Below are 22,825 nucleotides of genomic sequence, written 5' to 3'. Positions count from 1 at the left end.
CTGATTTAAATAATAAACGGAAATATTCATTACTGTAATCAATTTTAGCGATGTAAATTGTAAACACAAGGAAACCTTGACATGTGTCCTATTTTATAAGTAAATGTTTTAATAGTATTCATGATATTCTGGCATATTAGTTTAGTCGCTTGTGCTTCACACATCACACGTTCATAACATTGGATTTGCATTTCCCGCCATTTTATACTGTCAAAATAAAATGTCAGATCAGTGACAAATATTAACACATCGTATCTGGTTTAATATTATTAAGTCACTAAAGTGTATAATTTTATTATTTACAATTTAAAATGAAATATTTAGTGTAATGTTTGTTAATGTTATTTTAATTTGAAGTGATTTAAAAATGAAAGTGAAGTCCATTTGGAAGGAAGATGAATTAACCTGCAAACCGCTCGATACATACAATGAGATACTGTTATTTTTGGAAAATCCCCCGTCTTGGAGATCTCTCTGTAAAGAATTGCAGCCACATAGTAAAAAATTAATAAAGAATATTGAGTTAAACAAACAAGATGTAGTAAGTCTTGATAGCCCACATATATTTTGTCATTTCGACCCGGATACGGAAGATGTACCACGACATGATGAGAGTATTTTACCGAAGACGTTGGTATGCCATGATATGGCCAACGGATATCACGATGACAGGTAAGGTACTAATATGAATAAAAAATAGACATTGGTAATAACAATGCAAGATTCAAATTTGTATTTAACACGAGTTTGCACCTTTAAGAACTATTGTATATATTATAATAATACTTAGTTATTTTTTTATTCATTCATAGCCCTGGATTATAGCTGTTTGAAATTCTCACTTGAGTATTTCTGTACCAAATTTCTCGGACTGTTACACCACAGATTATTTGATAACGAATCGGGCAATTAGCAATTTATCTACTCTGTTTGTCTAACCATAGACAAATCGATAGCTGGGGATGGTAATACAGTCTACACAAAAAATCGATGATAAATTAATAAACATTTTTATTACAAACATCTTTTCTACGAAAAATCGATTTTATAGAATACTATCTGTGCCTGCAACTTTGTCCGCTTTCACGCCAAAATACTGACGATTTCGCCGTGAAAGCGCGACAGGCAGACAGACAGACAGTTACTATCACATTTATGAGACCTGGACTATCTATGTGATAAAATTCATTTAAATCAATTTAATAGTTTTGGCTTTAAAGGGTGACAGACAGGCAGACAGTAATTTTCGCATTTATATTATTAGTAAGGATTCACTTGCAGTGTTACCGACGGTACGGGCAACCATGATGCGTATACATTCTACAACTGGGCGGGGGTCGACATATTCTGCTATTTCAGCCACCATCTCATCACCATACCGCCTCTCGGCTGGATCAACGTGGGACACCAACACGGGGTCAAAGTTATTGGTACGACACATTTTTTTTTAAATTTATATTGGTACAAACAGTTATAATATATATATATATGCATAGTTTTGACGACCTCGGTGGTCTAGTGATTTAGCACACCGCTTTACGTCCGATGGTCGCGGGTTCGTTTCCTCGCACGGCACAAACATTTGTATTTCATGAGTATGATTGTTTGTGTCGATCTGGGTGTTTTCTATGTATAATATGTATGTATTTACGAAAAGAAAAATATATCTATGTATTTGTATCAGTTGTCTAGTACCCATAACACAAGCTTAAGCTAGCTTAACTTGGGATTAGATGGCGCTGTGTGAATTGTCTTGAGATTATTATTCTTATTATAGTTGATAGACAATGAGTACCGAAAAGTATTTTGTAGTATTATATTAATAAGTAATGTTGACATAATGAGCCTAGAAATTATGATTAAGTTTATATATCTTATAGTAAATTTAGTTATGACTATATAATGTAAAAATAATGTAAATTAAATATTGTAATGGGTGAACACTGTGATTGGTACAGTTTATGCTGTAAATAATATAAATGACGTAGTGGAGTAACTTGAAACAGTCATGCTCGCTATAAAGTTCAAACTTGCGGCGGCGTGGTGGGCCGGGTCGATGTGCTCCCTCTAATATGGTTGAGTGATGGTGCTCATCCGTCATACTCGTGATCGGGTGTTGCTTGTGGGGACTGGTCTGTTTGGGTTGCGAACACAGATTAGACCATTTGCTTTTGTAATAGGACTCTGGTGATCACTCTATTCTCCCAAGTTTGAAAAATGTACCTATAATATTAATTTGAAAAGAATACGAGCTGAGTTTCGTGTCAGTTCTTCTCATATCGAAATCATTCCGAGCTGACGGTAGATTTGACATATCATAAGAGTCTGTAATAGACCTACATGAATAAAGATATTTTGAATTTGAAATTTGAATCTTAGGAGACAAATGGTCACCTAACGCTAAGTTATTACCACCGTCAATAAACCCCCGCAACACTGTGAAGGAATTGCAAGTGCTTTGACGGCCATTTACGAAGAAATAAGCTATTTTCTTGAAGGTTTCAATATCGTATCGGTTCGGAAATACCATTGCTGGAAGGTGATTCCACAATGTAGTTGTGCGTGGCAGAAAGTTTCTAGAAAAATGCACCATTGCTGGAGGGCGATTTTACTATGTGGTTAGGCGCAAGAAGTTTCTAGAAAAACGCATGGTGGGGACCGTCATTCATCCAGAGTTTAGGATAGTAATTTAGTTTCTGGCGGGTAGTACGATGGTGAAAACAGGCCCATCTTTCACGTATTAGAGCTGAGCACAATAGGATAATAGGACCTCTATGACCAGTAGTAATAAAGCACTATTTTGTTAGAATAGACAAAGTCAGTTTTGAACAGGACTCTTTAAAGAAATATATAGGGATGCCCTACCGTCAAAACAAACCAGGCAAAAATAATTTTAAAAAGTCGTTATGTGATTAGGTTCAAGTTCTTGCTAGACATTTATAAAAAAATTAACAAAAACGAGCAGATTGAACAAATTCAATACAAATTCAAAATATCTTTATTCATGTAGGTCTATTACAGACTCTTATGATATGTCAAACCTACCGTCAGTTCGGAATTATTTCGAGATGAGAAGAACTGACAAGAAACTCAGCTCGTATTCATTTCAAATTAATAATTGATACTTATTTCAATTCCAAATTCAAATTTAAAATATCTTTATTCATGTAGGTCTATTACAGACTCTTATGATATGTCAAATCTACCGTCAGTTCGGAATGATTTAGAGATGAGAAGAACTGACAAGAAACTCAGACCATAGTCGGTAAGTGTTTGTTAAGACTGATTTTCAGGTGAGAGTAAAGTAGCTATCGGTTATCATTTGGTAATGGAGTAGGGACTAGACTAGGGGGCCCTGATCCATCGCGGGGCCCTAGGAACATGTCCAGTGTGCCCAGTAGGGAAGAAGGGCCTGGGTAGTCTAGGACTAGGAAGTGATAGTCACCTGTTCCATCTGATCCTCAGGCACCATCATAACAGAGTGGTCCGATGGAGTTGCATTTTGGGACAAGATGCTGGCATCCGAAACTCAGTACCAGGAGCTCGCGAGCGCGCTAGTGGCCATTGCGAAAACTTTGAAATTTGACGGCTGGCTGCTCAACGTGGAAAATAAGGTATACTCTAATATAATATCAATAATAAATTTATTTCATTAACCAATATCTTTTATATAGTATCACATACCAAGAAGGTTATTACAGTAAAATAATTTTTAACAGACGTACGTATAGGAGCTAAGTGAACACTACAACAAATCTAAAGTTTAAATTTCATTATGGGAATGAGTCATCTACGAAATTGCCATATCTCTTCTTTAAACAGAGTCCATGTGTATTGTTAATTTATCATATGTAAATTTATGTACATGCATGTGCAACTGTAAATAAATAAATAAATATTATATTTATATATTTTCTTAAGCCGAGATCCCAGGATCTCCTTGTAAGCATAATTAAATACTTCTGATAGGAGATCACGTTCTTCTAGGATTATTTATTTACTAAGAATTTGTTTCTACTGTAAATTTGTTTGTACTGTGTTTTTTTTTATATAGCATATGCTGGTGGTCACTCTATTCTTCCAAATTTGAATTTAAATAAAATAGTATTATTGTAAATATGTACAACATTAAAAAAAAAACGAGCTGAGTTTTTGTCAGTTCTTCTCATCTCGAATTCATTCCGAACTGACGGTAGATTTGACATATCATAAGAGTTTGTAATAGACCTACATGAATAGAGATATTTTGAATTTGAATTTTTGTGTTGCTTTTTTAAATAATCATAAATTTAATTGATTGTAATGTAAATAAATAGTTCATATTACTAACAGTAATTTCTCTCCACTGATCGCGCGACGTACAGGTCACGAAGCCGGCTGCGTTGCTGGAGTTTGTGCGTTGCCTGCACAAGATGCTGCACCAGGAGCTGCCGGAGCCGGTCCTCATCTGGTACGACAGCGTCACCACCGATGGGCAACTCATCTGGCAGAACGGACTCAACCACAAAAATAAGTAAGACCGATAAAACTTGTACCTAAGGGCTTTTTGGACTGCAGTCCAGAGCCCCGAGGATAGAAAGGGCCCCCAGTCCCCACTGAAACGATATTTAGAGTATAAAAAAATATCTAAAATGTTAAAAAAGGTTGGTTAAGGTTTTTTTTATGGATGATAATGGAATAGAGCGTCTGCCTGCGCTAACAGTTTACGCTGGCGGGGCACCAGTGGAGGATGATAAGATGAACATGAAGTCAGATCCGTTAGCCCAACGTGACAAATTCACCGGGAATTTATCACGATGGTTTCCAGGGGGAACCGCGTGGAGGTAGACCTGACATGGTACATTGCTAGCAATGGGGTCATGAGTCCACATTACTAACAATCCCCTTCCCTCCTGGCGGTTAAGGTTGGCAACCCTGAGGTCAGGGGGGAAAAGGGGATTGTTAGTAATGTGGATTGATGATCTCATTGCTAGCAATGTACCATGTCAGGTTGCCCTCCACGCGGTTCCCCCTGGAAACCATCGTGATAAATTCTTGGTGAATGTGTCACGATGGGCTAACTGACCTGACCTCATGTTCATCTTATCATCCTCCACTGGTGTCCCGCCAGCGTAAACCGTTAGCGCAGGCGGGTGCACCATTCCATTGTCATTGATAAAAAAAAAAAACCCCTGAGGTCAATCAACCCATGCAAGTGCGCGTCTATTGAAAGGAACGGGAAATTTCTGGTCCCTTGTTTTTAGTGGGTATTTTTTTTAGTTGAGTAATATAATTATATAGGTTCCTAAGTAGATTTAACCCACGGCCTCACGAATTAACGATCCACTGCCAAAAAGTCCCGTCAAAATCGGTCCAGCCATTTCAGAGATTAGTCGCAACAGATAGACAAAAATTGTAAAAAAAAATATTTTGGTGTACGTACCGTATTAATATTCATATGCATGTAGTTGTGGCGAATTAATTATAATCGCGCGGCAACACCGTTGCCTAGTTACGACAGAAGAATAAAATAACAGGCCTGTCATTCGAGACCGAATCACTTTCTTGTACATACCTATGTATATATTCATTGTAAATATTTCGTAGTTATAAATATGTACATAACACAATCTGGACTCATCATTTCACCTCCTTCTTTCCCGCTTCTGCTACAAGAACACAACATAAACATAAATAATAGCGGTAACAATATAGACGCTAAATAGTAAAAAACGGTTATTTCAATATTACAAACAGACACTCCAATTTTATTTATATGTATAGATAAATAAAATCATATTAACTTTAAACTCAAAATAGTGCAACCTCATATAACAAATGAATATAAAAACATTGCTTATATGAAGTAAATTGTCACAATAGGTTGCGTTGATCTATCATTGTATTATTAGTCATTCACCACAACATTACATACTCATGTTTTTATAGCAAACAACTTCTATTCATAAAGGAAAACACATTTTTATTGTATTACTGTAGGTACGTGTTAAAAAATATGGTATAAAAACAAATATGATCGAGCGCAGTTGTCAGTACTGGCACGGTACACTCGATGGAAAGTTATGTGTCAACGATATTGCTTTGTTTCCTGTCTTCTATTATTCCTATCAGATTGCTTTTGTAGACATATATCAAATAAAAATTATATTCAACTTAGATGCTGTTTTACCCAAAAACCCTCACAAATTGGTAGCAGAGCGTGGTTAATAATAAAATGGCATCTGCGTCGAGTTTCCGCAATATAGAACCTTTAAACAAAGAAAATTACGATACTTGGAGCCTACAAGCGCAGGCCGTATTGATCAAAAATGATTACTGGGATATCGTAAGTGGCGCAAAAGCATTGTCACCCAGTGCTGATGCAGCAGCAACGACGGAATTTAATAGAGAGGACTTAAAGGCAAGAGCTGAAATTCTACTTTTATTATCACCGTCGGAATTAAAACAAATCAAAGCCTGCATGACATCCAAAGCTGTTTGGGGCAAATTAAAATCAATATATCAGAGCGCCGGACCAGCAAGAAAAGCGACCTTGCTGAAACAACTGGTTCTAAAGCGTATGAATGTTGGAGAAGATATTCGCGATCACATAAATAACTTCATGGACATCGTGGATAAACTCGCTGACATGGAGATCAAAATACCTCCAGAGTTACTCAGCATTATGTTACTGTATAGTTTACCAGCAACATTTGATAACTTCAGAATAGCCATAGAGTCACGGGATTCATTACCAAACCCCGAAGACCTGAAGGTAAAAATATTGGAAGAATATCAGGCCAGGAGCGGTAATGAACAAGGCCAAAGCTCTGAAGCATATCATCTTAAAAATAAGAAACAAAAATACTGCAAGAATTGCAAGAAAAAGGGCCACACCACCGAAGCATGTTGGGGAAAGAAGAAAGGTGGCAAAGAGAGAGACAACGGCAAACAACACAAAAATTTCAATGTTTGCCTTAACACCGTAGAACAAGACACTAGTGAAAATACATGGTGCCTGGACAGCGGCTGTTCATCTCATATTTGCAACAATAAATCATTTTTTTCTAAGTTGACCCCAGGCAGCGGCACATTAAGATTAGCGTCAAGTAAGCACAGCAGTGGAATTCAAGGTAAAGGAATAGTAACCGTAAATTCAAATAATCAAGGTTACAATTTGAATAATACATTGTATGTTCCGGATGTATCAATAAATCTATTGTCAGTAAGTAAGATAACTGACAGAGGAAATAAAGTCGTTTTTGAAAAAGACAAAGCCTACGTCATTGAGAAAAGCGGCGAGGTGGCAATTACAGCGCAAAGAAGAAATGAGCTGTATTACATCGAATTTGACAAGAACGAGACTGCGCATTACACACCAAAAATAAGCACAGACGTCATGGAATAGCATCGCAAACTCGGCCATATAAACGAAAAAGATTTAAATATAATGGCTAAAAATCACCTAATGTATGGTTTAAATTTATCTGACCAAAAGTTAGAAACATGTGAGACCTGCATAAAAGGAAAATTGACGAGACAACCATTCAATCGATATGACGAATTATATACAACGGATCCATTAGAAATAATTCATAGCGATGTTTGTGGACCATTCGAACACGAAACATTGACAGGTTCGAAATATTATGTCACTTTTATAAACGACAATACTCGATACTGTCATGTCTATTTTATAAAAAGGAAAAGTGACGTATTACAAATTTTCAAACAATATAAAAGTGAAGTTGAAACATTTCATAATAAAAGGATAAAATATTTACAGTCAGACAACGGTACTGAATATCGTAACAAAGAGTTTGACGATTTCCTTAAATCGCATGGTATCCAAAGGAGGCTAACAACTGTTTATACTCCACAACAAAATGGAATTAGCGAGAGAAAAAATAGATCGTTATTGGACAAAGCCAGGTGCCTAATGATTGAATCAAAAGTACCTATGAAACTTTGGGCAGAGGCCATATCTACTGCAAATTACCTGATTAATCGTAGCCCCTCTAAATCATTAAAAGGTGATATACCATTTAGGAAATGGTTAGGTAAGACACCTTCTGGCACTCATCTCAACATCTTTGGCAGGATGACCTTCGTCTTAAAAAAGAATAGACGAGGAAAATTGACTCAAAATACCAAAGAGGGTGTGTTTGTAGGGTACTCCTTGACCAGCAAAGCCTATAGAGTATATATACCTAAAGATAATGATGTGGTAACTAGCAGAGATGTAAAAATAATAAATAAAATGTATTATGAAGAAAATGTTGAAAATTATAATAAACTTTTGAACGATGACAAACAAATTTCACAAACTCCTAGAACAGAATGTCAAATAAGAGACAACATGTATAAGAAAAATAATAATTTAAATACACAACAAATAGAAATTGAATTTACAGAGAATAAAAATTATTTACAAAGTTCAAATAATCCGGATCACACCGATTTAACAGAAAATGTAGATTGTCACGATGAAACAACAGGAACTGTAGAAAGACCTGTGAATGGGAGGCCACAAAGAGACCGCCGGCCACCGGAGTGGACCAAGGATTACACATTAAATGAAACGAATGAAAGTATACTATTCTCTGAATTTTCTTATTTGACTGATGGAAGTGAAACTGATGAATACTGGCCTGATGCGATAAAAGCTGAAATTAGAGCACATGTTAAGAATGAAACCTGGAAAATAGAGGAAAAGAAAGAGAACATGAATGAAGTAGATTACAAAATGGTTTTAAGAAATAAAATTGGGCCAGATAATAAAATTAGTAGAAAAGCCAGACTTGTAGCACGGGGCTTCACTGAATGACCAGGCGTTGATTACAATGAAACGTATGCACCCGTCGCAAAATTAAGTTCAATCAGATCGCTATGGAATAGCTATGGAACAAGGTCTAAAGTTAAACCAAATGGACGTAACCACAGCCTACCTAAATGGTGAACTAGAAGAATATATTATAATGAAATATCCTGACTATTTAGAAGAGTACTTAACAGAAATACTGGTTGATGAGAGTGAAAAAGATGATCTGACTTTATACAATAAAACAATGAATATGTTAATGGACATAAAAAACATACCAAAAGGGAAAGTTTGTCGTCTTATTAAAGCTCTATATGGACTTAAGCAAGTGGGGAGGCAATGGCATAAAAAACTCGACATGGAATTGAAAAATGTAGGGTTTAAATCATCAAATGCCGATCCCTGTCTATACATACAGGAGAAAAGAGGAGAAAAAATAATCATTGCTATTTATGTCGATGATTTATTAATCGCTTACTCAAGTCCCGTTATTCTAAAAGAAGTTAAAGACCTTTTAAATTTAAAATTAGAACTTAAAGATTTAGGTCAACCGAAACGACTGATTGGTATAGATATAACTTATGAAAATAATACAATAAAATTAAACCAAGAAAGATTCATTGAGGATGTTCTCAGAACATACAAAATGGAAGATTGTAAGCCTGTATCGACACCCATAGAGCCAGGCTTTATACTACAAAAGGCAGAAGAATATGAAAAGAAAAATATCCCATATAAAAATTTAATAGGTTCCCTTATGTACTTGGCAGTAGCTACTCGTCCCGATATCATGTTTGCCATTAGCTACTTATCCCAGTTTAATGATTGTTATGGAGAGGAGCATTTCAAGAGCGCAAAAAGAGTAATGCGTTATTTGAAAAAGACACAAAAAGTCGGCCTAACTTTTAGAAAAACTGGAGAAGATTTATATGGTATGGCGGACGCAGATTGGGGCGCATGTAAGATTGATAGAAAATCTTTTTCAGGTTACTGTTTTAAGTATGCTGGGACAGCCATAAGCTGGATGTCTAAGAAGCAGAGGAGTGTCGCTTTGTCTACAGCAGAGGCGGAATATACAGCCCTGACTGAAGCTGCGAAGGAAGCTATTCAACTAAAGGGTACATATAAAGATCTCGGTACAAACTATAATAACATAACAATTTTTAACGACAATCAAGCCGCCCTCAAACTTAGCCAAAATGCTATGGTGACTTCAAAGTCAAAGCACATTGATTTAAAGCTACATTTTATCAGAGACTTTATAGAAGACGGTACAATTGTAGTCAAATATCTACCTACTGATGAAATGGAAGCAGATATGTTAACAAAGGCTTTAGCTGGACCGTGACTGGACATTGAGAAGAAGTTTGGGGTTAACTTAACCACGACATACACCGTGAAGAGGAGTGTCAGTACTGGCACGGTACACTCGATGGAAAGTTATGTGTCAACGATATTGCTTTGTTTCCTGTCTTCTATTATTCCTATCAGATTGCTTTTGTAGACATATATCAAATAAAAATTATATTCAACTTAGATGCTGTTTTACCCAAAAACCCTCACAGCAGTGATGGCTGGCTCATTTTTTTTTGCCTAAATTCCGTTGGACATTAGAGTAGTCGACAGATAGATTATACAAGTATACTATTGATCTGCCCCTCCAATCGACCCCCCGTCCAATTCAAACGGGGATCGAAATTACGATGGCCTGAGCCGAGGTTCGAACCCCTAGCGGTGCCCTCAGACTAAAGTCGTATCCGTCAGGCGGGAGTTGGGATTCAGCCGCTCCATAAATGCTTCCGAGGGTTTTGTAGTGCCATCTGCACTCGCTCCCTATCGTCCGGTGAAGCTGTAAAGGCCAGCTGCGGCCAACAGCATTAGAGTAGTCTGAAAAAAAATGTATAGAGTTTTCAGTTTGATTTTTGTTTTATATATATATATATATATATCCAAATAGAAAGTTTCTTGTTAGTTCTTCTCATCTCGAAATCATTCCGAAATGACGGTAGATCAAATCTACTATCATAAGAGTCTGTAATAGACCTACATGAATTATCATAGGTGTTGTAATTTTGCAGAGATTTCTTCGACGCTTGCGATGGTTTATTCACGAATTATTCATGGGAGGAGTCCGACGTGAGGTCGAGTGTGGTAGCGGCTGGTGATCGCGTTACAGACCTCTACATTGGCATAGACGTGTGGGGCAGGAACTTCTACGGGGGCGGACAGTTCAATGTACAGCAGGTACACACAAATCCAACGGTTTTTCTTCATCCAGTTAATACGGACAGTATAGTGTTCACTTATTTGTTATTTAAGTCTTGTATCTCCTAGTAGAGCCCTCACAGGACACTGCAAGTTGAACAAACATGTGGCTTACCTAAGCCTATGCACGACAAAAATCTGCAGATTCTGCCAAACTGAAGAGGAAACGCCACTACACATCCTATGTGGTTGTAGCCCACTCATGCATAAACGAAATATCTCCCTTGGAAAGTTTGCACTCTTTCCCGAGGAGATAAAAACCATCGCTCATAAGAATATCCTTCAATTCTTGTCCCCTATTTTTTTTTATATTTTTATATTGCCTGAAAAGTGGTTTACAGGATTTTAAAAATTTTAATTTTTAACTCACACTTTCACTCACACCAGAATCTGGTATGCAAAATTAACAGTGTCCATTTGCTATCTATATAAGAGAGAGATATATTTTTTGTTCTTCAGTATTAAATTTCTAGGTTAAATCATCAATTCCTTCATGAATTAAAATAATCATCGACAGAATAAAAATATTTATTGATTAGACATCTTTTTAACTCTGTTTTGAACAAATTTATCGGTAGTCTTTTTATTTCATCATCAGGACCGTCTTTCACCTGTTAGAGGCCCTGGGTAATAAAGCAAACAAAGTAATAAGGCACTGTTTTGTTCGAATAATAACAATTTTTTATTTCACTTTCTTCAGATCTGACTTCATCTCTAAAGAGAGATGCACCTTGCCAAAACAAAATTTTAAATGACTTTCAGGCGAGAGTAGAGTAGCTATCGGTTATCGTTTGGTAATGGAATAGGGACTAGACTAGACTAGGGGGCCCCAATTCATCGCGGGCCCTAGGCACGTGCCCGTGTGCCTAGTGGGGAAGAAGGCCCTGTTCATCATGCAACTTATATTCTATTCCTGCAATTTTAGGCCATAGAAGTGGCGTATACCTATGGATGCTCATTGGCTATTTTCGCTCCGGCCTGGACCTATGAGGCGATGAGTCAAGACCCGAAAGATATCAATTCTGTCGCATTATCTGATGAGTTGGAGGTCTACGATCAGTTCCTGTTGAGGGATCGCGCCCTGTGGGGCAGCATTTGGCCGTTCCTAAATACAAGATTGCCTTGCACGTTGCCATTCCAGACTTCCTTCTGTAGAGGTCAAGGAAAAAAAAGAAGATTGTACGGAGAGGTATGTAACGCAAGTTAACAGTATATGTAATTGACATTTCTTGAATAGTAATAACCCTGGACAATTCATACAGCATGATCTAGACCAGAGGTTCCCGAACTCTTCGAGTTTCGTACACCCTTTGCCACATTTTTCGGTTTTGGGTACACCCCCAATCCTTACCAGGTATTGATTTTTTGGTAATTTCTAACTGTAGTAAAGTTTAGTGTTAAAAACAACAAAATGACCACTGTCGTAGACCCCTTGCAGTTTGTCATAGACCCCTGTGGGTCGATATAGACCACTTTGGGAATCAATGGTCTAAGCTAAGCAGAGCTAAAAATATTATTAAAGTAAACAACACGTAGACATTAATAAAATTGTAATACAAGAAGTAGAGTGACGATTGACTTCAAAATATTATGAACCTACCATTGAGGTTACATGTTACAACACTACCATTTGAACAAACACACATAGAAGTATAGTCTATGACCATAGATCCTTAAATGTTGAAACTTATAATTTAAATTAATTATGATCCAATCCAATCCACCAGCAAGGTGGACCGACGATCTGGTCAAGATCGCTGGAAGGCATTGGATGCGAGCAGCGCAGGACCGATCGTCGTGGAGATCTTTGGGGGAGGCCTATGTCCAGCAGTGGACGTCTTCCGGGCTGCGATGATGATGATGATACAATTTCGACCATTGGGCGATGACTTTTTTTTTTTAAATGATAATGTAATGGTTCACCCTCCTGCGCTAACGGTTTACGCTGGCGGGGCACCAGTGCAGAATGATAAGATAAACATGAAGTCAGATCAGTTAGCCCAACGTGACAAATTCACCGCGAATGTATCACGATGGTTCCCAGGTGAAACCGCGTGGAGGTCGATCTGACATGGTACATTGCTAGCAATGGCATCATTAGTCCACATTACTAACAATCCCCGTCCCCCCGGGCGATGACATTAGTAGGCAAGATTACAAATTTCACTATCACACCTCGCTTCAAACATCTTACATTGTATTTCAATGATACTTTATTCGTCACAGGTGATATGCCCTGTACCATGGTATAATTTACGACACATGCAGTACCAGCCCAACTCAAATCACGGCCCTCACGGCTACCTCCTCCTGTCCTCACCTGACGACGTCCACACCATCTCACAGAAATTTATAGTTAGAGATGCAACAGGCATAATAAAGTACCAAGAATCATTCCTGAACAGTCGTCAACAGTTGCATTCTTTCAAAACTAGTAGCGAAACAAATAATTTTGACGAATTTATTGCTATTGAGCAATCTTATGAGGAAACTGTTCCAGAAAGGTTTAAACGTGACTTGAAACATCTCGAATCGGATACGAAAGCTGAAGATAATGTGCTAGAGGATACCGCTAGAAAAAGAGACAAAGCAGTTGACAATCTGTCAGCAGATCTCGCGGTGAGAGGCGAAATAGATGACAATTTGGTATCAGATCCCGTGACGAGAATCGAAGCAGATAACAATCTGATATCAAAACCCATGGCGCGACGAGAAAAAGATGGCAATCTGGCTTTAGATCCCGGAATGACACCCGAAAGAAATGATAGTTTGGCATCAGATACCCTGGTGATACGCGAAGGAGATTATAAACGGCGTGAACTAGATGATAAAATCTTATCAGGTACGAGTCTGTCGAGATACACGGGACTGTCGAAGCCATATACGTTAGCATATGTTCCTGATGAGCTGGAGTGTCTCGAAGTGTGCTTAGAAGATAGTTTTATTGGAGGGTCATGCCTGAAAGTGAATCCTTCAGACAAATTGTCGCCCGAGCACAGAACGACGAGAATATTCCATTGCGATTTCTATTGTCAGGACACGTTAATCATTTGCGTGGTTACGAAGACCTTGATCGAGAATGAAGATCAGTTCTTGAATATAAAGCTGCATGCGAAGAACTCGACGGGTGAGGACCTGAAGGTGGTGTTAGTAGGTAGGGACTCGCCAGGCCAGAGCTCTACCAGCCAGACCACCTCGGGTATCTGCAACGTGTACCCGCTGAACGTAACCAGCAGCCAGTTCCAGGACCTGCAGAAGTACCTACTGCTGAAGGAGTCCGGATTCTATATTTCGGTGGAGAATTCTTATGGATGGAAAATAAGGTCTGTATTTTTTTCTATTTATTGACATTGTAATCGACCTGATCGAAGTTGACCCTCGTCGTTTCTATACATGGACGTCCATGGATGCTACGTGTTGCCATTCCTGAAGACTACATTCCTCTCTCTGTAACCTATAATTTGACTATGAATACTGCTTTACTGTTATGGGTAGCAGATTCGAGACCTGTATTAAATAAACAGCAAGGATACAGAAACTCACTATATTGAGATATAATTGTATTCTATTAGAATATTAATAGCGAAAGTTTGTAAGTATGGATGTTTGTTACTCTTTCACGCAAAAATTACTGAACGGATTTTGATTAAACTTTACAGTAACATAGCTTATGCATCAGAAGAACATCTAGGAAACCGCGGGCAGAGCTACATATATGTATAATTTTGCGGTTCCTTTAATGAATGTGTTTTTATTAATGACTAGCTATTCCCGCGACTTTGCTCGCGTGGAATTTAACTTTATTATTCTAAAATTTTATTTATTTTTTTCTAAAACAAAAGTAGCCTTAGTTACTACTTATTACATCAGCTACCTGTTAAAAAAAGTCCCGTCATAATCGGTCCAGCCATTTCAGAGATTAACCGAAATAAACAGACCAATAGACAAACAGACAAAAATTGTAAAAAAAATATTTTGGTGTATGTACCGTATTTATATTCATATGCATGTTGTAAAAACGGTTCTTTCAATATTACAAACAGACACTCCAATTTTATTTATATGTATTCATATACGCTGGCGGGGTACCAGTGGGTATTAAAATGTGAATGAAATCAGGTCTGTCATTGTGGTGAATTCATCAGGAATTATCCAAGTTTCAATGGAAATTTGCGTGGAACTCGAGCCGGTATGCCATTCCTCGACTTTCCACTAATGTATGCTCCCACCTGACAGGTACTACGAGGTCCCTGCTGCAGGGATGCAGGTAACGTCTGTGAACTGCCGCACCGGCATGTCCGAGGGGGGCATCCTGCTCGGGTACCTTGGCCTCTGCCACCGGTCATAGGTGAGCGTTCCGGTCAGGTCTTCATGTCTTCACCATGGTGGTTTCCAGGCGAGACGTGGAGAAACTGTTAGGGTACTTGGTTGATTGTTGGTAATAGGGTCTATTACTAACAATTTTTCGCCTCCGGCAAATGCTACAGTCGCAAAATCATTTGAAAATATCATGTCATAATCTTATTTTAGTCTTAATAATATTACTAGCTTTTTCCCGCAGCTTCGCTCGCGTTAATTTATCCCCTTAGGGGTGGAATTTATCAAAATCTTTTATTAGGGGATGCCTACGTCATAGTAGTTTTGTGCATGCAAAGTCTCACCCCGATCGGTTCAAAATTGACAAAGTTTCATACAAACTTTCATCCCCTATTTTATCCCCTTGGGGGTAGAATTAATTAAAATCCTTTCTTAGCGGATGCCTACGACATAACATCTACCTGCATGTCAAATTTCAGCCCGATCCGTCCAGTGGTTTGGGCTGTGCGTTGATAGATCACTATGTCAGTCAGTCAGTCACCTTTGAGTTATATATATTTATAGTAGATAGATAAACACGAAAGTTTGTGAGTATGGATGTTTGTTACTCTTCCACGCAAAAACTACTGAACGGATTTTGATGTAACTTTACAGTAATATAGCTTATACATCAGAATAACACATAGGCTATAATTTAAAGAGATATTATGTAAATATAGCGAAATATAATGATAAATGTCAAGTAAGTGTGAAGCAGACGAAGCTGCGGGAGTCAACTAGTAATGGTATTAAAACATATGCATTTATAAATAAAATATTACTGTATTATTAATGTAAATTATATTTATAAATTACTATAAAGTGTATACATGTGTTGATACATTAAAAAATATCTTTATTCATGTAGGTCTATTACAGACTCTTATGATATATCAAATATACCGTCAGTTCGGAATGATTTCGAGATGAGAAGAACTGACAAGAAACTCAGCTCGTATTCTTTTCAAAAATAAATCTGCCTGAAAAAAGATTTAAATGTCATATAAAACACTTCCTTTGCAAAAAAGCTTACTATAAAATTGAAGAATTCGTTAACGACAATAATGTTTTTATAGAAAAACTTTAAATCCATAGCACTGACAATATTATCTGATTACACTAATAATGAGTGCGTAGCGATTTCTATGTTGATTATCGCATGCCGCTTACTTGTTATACTGTAATTATTATATAAAAAACATCTATTAAAAAGAGCAACACACAAGTATCTTGCTCGTTCTTCTTGTGATGAATCTGCATTCCGAATGAGTGGTTGAATCAAAATATGACTATTCAAAAATGCTTGTAATGAGTTTATTTGAATAAAGATTATTTCTATTTTTAATAAATGTTACAATATGCAATTACAATATATATATATATATATATATATATATATATATATATATAAATATCCCCTTGGGCACTTTGTGGCTCAGACGTGCCGTATAGGTAGTTTTTTGTTGATCCTTTTTCACTTGTTGATCCGGAGGCCTTTTGTTGATCTAATGCCAGATGACCATATATAAATGTTGATCCGTTTTGAGCCACAACTGTCACGACGAGTAATAATAATAATTACGCGATTTATACATGATTTTATACAAATCCACCTTTTTGGCATACGAGCAGTTCTTGATCCAATTCAAACGGGCCAATCAGGGTGCAGCATTTGCCAAGGGCTTCCTCATTGGCACGTTTGGGCTACTACATTATGGCTACAGTAACTTAATAATGTCTAGCTAGTATTTCAAGAATAATAGTCTATCTAATCTAAATATTCATAGAAATCAGTCTGGAGTAACGTGACTCCAGATCAAACCTCAATACTTATTATTTTTTTGGACGGGAATCTTTTCTTTTGTAACAACGTTACTGAGCGAATAAAGAGAAGACGCAACGGCGGATCCAGGGGGAGCGTCATGGAGGTCATGGGAGTCATGGGGGCGTCATGACGCTCCCCCCTTAGCCCAGGACTTAGGTAGACCACTAATTGAACTAAAAAATAATGAAACAGCAAATTTTTTTGCACGATCGGAGTGTTGGTGCAGTAGTATTAATTATAATTAAACATTGTTACTTAAAACATATCAGTTAAAGTACTATAACACTAAAAGCAAAATAGGTATTTTCAAAATACTTTTTCAAAATAAATTACCCTTTGAGTTTTTGTCCAAACCTCAGATATTTTATTTATTTTAGGTATATCAATCATTACATAGTATAGTATAGTATAGTATAAAAAAAAGTCGCTGTCGCATCTAACAAGTACATAAATAAAGAAAGAAGACTTTTTGGCTCTGAATATATTTCAAAAATCAATTACTTGTGTTAATCAATTTACATACTCGTTCTTATTTCATAGTATAGTGTTTTGATCCGAATATATACAGATACCGTAACGGTCTATTAATTATGAATTTATTATACCTAACCTAGATATTTTATTTTGACGAAACTCCGTGTAGTAGTAGTATCCGATAAAGGTATGCGAACCCTAAGTATTATTTCAAAATGACCAGTAATTTCGAAGAAATAAGCCTTTGAATTTTGAATTTTGATTTTAATAAGCCTTTGAATCAACTTACCAAACGGACGCTCAAGGTTCGATTCCCGCCACCGATTTTTTTTGTTATTTTTTTTTGTCTTTATTCTAATTTTAAATTAACTATTTTAATAATTAAATGAATTTAATCGAACAAAACGTTGTTAAGTATTCAATTAATTTTAATTTACATTACCTATTGTACTTTCTAAATTGTAAAGCAGCTAACAATTATAGTAAGATCTTATAAATAACTAACACAACAAGTAAAACATTTTAAATGTATTTTCTTTATTATTACAAATATTTTTTATGCATAATATAATAGTTAATATCACTTAAAATTAATTTAATACTTAACAACGATTTTATCGATTAAATTCATTTAAATATAACCCATAAATGTATAAATATTATATATAAATAAATACATAATGATCTGATAATCATATTATAAGTACAGTCTCAAATTGAAAGTAAGAAAAACAGAAAATATAGAGAGAACTATAGGGATATAACAGAAAGATGTGAAAATTGGAGAAGGACAGTAAAAAAGTTACAAATTTAAATAATGTTCCCGCAATTTCTGTTTAAATGAATTTATTACATTATTATATATATTAGGCATACGACTAGCCTTATGACTGTTACTTTTTTTTTAATCTATACATCTATACATGTAAATAAAATTGGAGTGTCTGTTTGTAATATTGAAATAACCGTTTTTACTACTTGCATATGAATATAAATACGGTATACACCAAAATAACACATTTTACAAGTTTTGTCTGTCTGTCTGTCTGTTTGTTCCGGCTAATCTCTGAAATAGCTGGACCGATTTTGACGGGACTTTTTTTGGCAAGTAGCTGATGTAATAAGGAGTAACTTACGCTACTGTTATTTTAGAAAAATAAAATAAAATTTCACGCGGACGAAGTCGCTGGGGCCAGCTAGTCTATAGATATACCGAGATTTAATATTTACGTTGCTATTATGTTGTTGACAAAATTTTACTGTAATGTTACTATTACGTTATCCTACACAATTTGTATTATTTTGGATGAATAAATAAATAAATAAATAATAATCTATACATCTATACGTATAAATAAAATTGGAGTGTCTGTTTGTAATATTGAAATAACCGTTTTTTACTACATGCATATGAATATATATAAGGTACATATACCAAAATAACTATTTTTATAATTTTAGTCTGTCTGTCTGTCTGTCTGTTTGTTCCAGCTAATCTCTGAAATGGCTGGACCGATTTTGACGGGATTTTTTTTGGCAGGTAGCTGATGTAATAAGGAGTAACTTAGGCTACTTTTATTTTAGAAAATAAAGTTAAAAACCACGTGGACGAAGTCGCGGGTACAGCTAGTGTATAATATATTAGAGATACCTACGTGTTTTTTTATTGATGACTAGCTGTACACGGGATTTCGTCCGTGTGGAATTTCACTTTATTTTTCTAAAATATAAGAAGTTAAATTCCACGCGGACGAAGTCGCGTGTACAGCTAGTTATCGGTAGTCTAGCGATTTAGCTAGCACACCGCTTTGATTCCTGCTTGGTGGTCGAGGGTTCGATGCACGCTGCAAACATTTGTATTCATGAGTATGATTGTTTGTAACGGTCTGGGTGTTTTCTATGTATAGATAATATATATGTATTTACCACAAAAAATCTTTGTATTTATATCAGTTGTCTAGTACCCATAACATAATCTTCAGCTAGCTTAACTTGGGTCTAGACGAAGCTGTGTGAATTGTCTTGAGATTACTATTATTACTATAATAAATCTTTTCAAATCAGCCGATGTTTATTTTTGCCATAATACGTGCTGTTACCATGTGATAATATTACGTACGTACTTATTAAACTATTAACTTATTATTAAATTATTAACTATTTATACTGTTTTAAATGTGATGCGTTCATTATTTATATTTCCTTTGAATTAAAGACAAATGTATATATATATATATACATTTATATAAACTTGCACACTTAGTTGATCCAGCCACGATCCGTAGATATTGCTGATTCCACTGTCTCTCTCTTTCTATCACTATAACGGTAGCGTGGTGGAACGGCACATGTTGCCGTTCCGCGTTCTACCACTATCTTTGTATTCTAATATGCGATGTTGCCGTTCCGGCCGAGACCATGCGTTGTTGCCAAATGTATTCGTCGATAGTAGTAGATACTCGATATATATTTTTTCAACAATTTCCTGCAATAGTGAATCCGTATCGGCAAAATTTTTTAAATGCACAAAGATTTTTTGGCTCTGAATATATTTAAAAATCATTTACTTGTGTGTTGATGAATTTATATACTAGTACATGAAGTACCTAATACTTGTTTTGATTTGAATAGGTAGCGATATTATGAATTTATTATACGTAATCTAAAGATTTTGACGAAATAAAAGTAATTAGTTATCTGTTAACCTTGACTTCATGCTGGCACCAGTATTATCAGATGATGAACATACTCTTCGAAAACTTACAGCAGAAATATCGTGTTTGGACTCATTAGATAGGTCTCGATGAATAGAGTTTAAAAAACTTAAAATAAATGGTAAATTAGAAATAATGTATAAATACCCCTTACGTAAAATTCAACCACTTTAAACTTAATAATAATAATAATTAGGAAAAGAGAAAAGCTATACATGCACTGAAAGTAATTGATGCCTTCCACACAATATTTTCAGTATTAAACAACTCTGTTTGTTCAGTAAAAGTGTAAATACACTGGTAACCTTTAATCATATTTTATATGCAAACATTACATATACAAACCCTAAAGTTTTATTTCAGAATGGCCAGTAGTTTTGAAGAAATAAGTCTTTGAAATTGTACGTGTAACTTATATATATACTAGTTTTTTCACCATAACAAACAACACCAATATGGCCTAGTTAGTAGTTTACCTGTGTACCATTTAATAATAATAGTAATCTCAGGACAATTCACACAGCTATATCTAGACCCAAGTTAAGCTAGCTGAAGATTATGTTATGGGTACTAGACAACTGATATAAATTCAAAGATTTTTTTCGTAAATACATATATATTATCTATACATAGAAAACACCCAGACCGTTACAAACAATCCTACTCATGAATACAAATGTTTGCAGCGTGCGAGGAATCGAACCCTCGACCACCAAGCAGGAATCAAAGCGGTGTGCTAGCTAAATCGCTAGACTACCGACAACTAGCTGTACACGCGACTTCGTCCGCGTGGAATTTAACTTCTTATATTTTAGAAAAATAAAGTTAAATTCCACACGGACGAAATCCCGTGTACAGCTAGTCATCAATAAAAAAACACGTAGGTATCTCTAATATATTATACACTAGCTGTTCCCGCGACTTCGTCCACGTGGTTTTTAACTTTATTTTTCTAAAATAAAAGTAGCCTAAGTTACTAGGTAGTACCCTTATTACATCAGCTACCTGCCAAAAAAAGTCCCGTCAAAATCGGCCCAGCCATTTCAGAGATTAGCCGGAACAAACAGACAGACGGACAAAAATTGTAAAATATGTTATTTTGGTGTATGTACCGTATTTATATTCATATGCAAGTAGTAAAAAACGGTTATTTCAATATTACAAACAACAGGCTTCAACATTCTCAAGTGCCACAAAAAAGATGTTTTTTCTATCAAATAAACCGTTTTTATTAAAAACAAGCTGTTCCCGCGACTTCGTCCGCGTGGAATTTAACTTTATTTTTCTAAAATAAAAGTAGCCTAAGTTACTCCTTATAAATCAGCTACCTGCCAAAAAAAGTACCGTCAAAATCGGTCCAGCCATTTCAGAGATTAGCCGGAACAAACAGACCGACAGACAGACAGACAAAAATTATAAAAATTGTTATTTTGGTATATGTACCTTATATGTATTCATATGCATGTAGTAAAAAACGGTTTTTTCAATATTACAAACAGACACTCCAATTTTACTTATATGTATAGATGTATAGATTATTATTTATTTATTTATTTATTCATCCAAAATAATACAAATTGTGTAGGATAACGTAATAGTAACATTACAGTAAAATTTTGTCAACAACATAATAGCAACTTAAATATTAAATCTCGGTATATCTATAGACTAGCTGGCCAAAGCGACTTCGTCCGCGTGAAAATTTATTTTATTTTTCTAAAATAACAGTAGCGTAAGTTACTCCTTATTACATCAGCTACTTGCCAAAAAAGTCCCGTCAAAATCGGTCCAGCTATTTCAGAGATTAGCCGGAACAAACAGACAGACAGACAGACAAAACTTGTAAAATATGTTATTTTGGTGTATGTACCGTATTTATATTCATATGCAAGTAGTAAAAAACGGTTATTTCAATATTACAAACAGACACTCCAATTTTATTTACATGTATAGATGTATAGATTAAAAAAAAAGTAACAGTCATAAGGCTAGTCGTATGCCTAATATATATAATAATGTAATAAATTCATGTAAACAGAAATTGCGGGAACATTATTTAAATTTGTAACTTTTTTACTGTCCTTCTCCTTTTTTCACATCTTTCTGTTATATCCCTATAGTTCTCTCTATATGTTTTTCTTACTTTCAATTTGAGACTGTACTTATAATTTGATTATCGGATCATTATGTGTTTATTTATACATTTATGGGTTATATATTTATGTATGTATATTGTTATTTTTTTATAGAAATGTATATTTTGCTTTGTATTTATATATCTTTTTTTGACATTTCTTATTTATATTAGTGCACCGCCAATAATCTTTCGCTGCACCACTCATGGTTGCCTGGTAAATAACGCGGCAAGATATTAAGTCCGCCACATGTACA

At 35.7% G+C, this 22,825-nt stretch overlaps 1 protein-coding gene across 1 annotated transcript; it reads left to right on the top strand.

Annotated features, from left to right (window-relative positions):
* Nucleotides 1-364: 364 nt before the first annotated feature.
* LOC131842119 (uncharacterized) lies at nucleotides 365-15,413 on the top strand. Its single transcript, XM_059190637.1, has 9 exons — nucleotides 365-672; nucleotides 1,282-1,430; nucleotides 3,466-3,614; nucleotides 4,365-4,513; nucleotides 10,879-11,044; nucleotides 11,991-12,254; nucleotides 13,292-13,768; nucleotides 13,943-14,388; nucleotides 15,302-15,413. Exons 1-9 carry the CDS (start codon nucleotides 368-370, stop codon nucleotides 15,411-15,413), a joined length of 2,217 nt encoding a protein of 738 aa, XP_059046620.1. The 5' UTR covers nucleotides 365-367.
* Nucleotides 15,414-22,825: the final 7,412 nt, after the last annotated feature.

Source organism: Achroia grisella, unplaced genomic scaffold, assembly GCF_030625045.1.
Source record: "Achroia grisella isolate CSIRO2021 unplaced genomic scaffold, CSIRO_AGI_Agris_v1 utg20701, whole genome shotgun sequence".
Taxonomy (NCBI): Eukaryota; Metazoa; Arthropoda; class Insecta; order Lepidoptera; family Pyralidae; genus Achroia; species Achroia grisella.
Note: the sequence above shows the minus strand (reverse complement) of the source record. Positions and strands in the feature narration are given on the sequence as shown.

Excerpts from the sequence above, each read along its gene's own strand:
- LOC131842119 (XM_059190637.1), top strand. The coding sequence starts at position 368 with ATGAAAGTGAAGTCCATTTGGAAGGAAGATGAATTAACCTGCAAACCG. Across the intron at positions 4,514-10,878 it reads GGACTCAACCACAAAAATAA|AGATTTCTTCGACGCTTGCG; the intron begins GTAAGACCGATA and ends GTAATTTTGCAG. Across the intron at positions 14,389-15,301 it reads TCTTATGGATGGAAAATAAG|GTACTACGAGGTCCCTGCTG; the intron begins GTCTGTATTTTT and ends CCCACCTGACAG.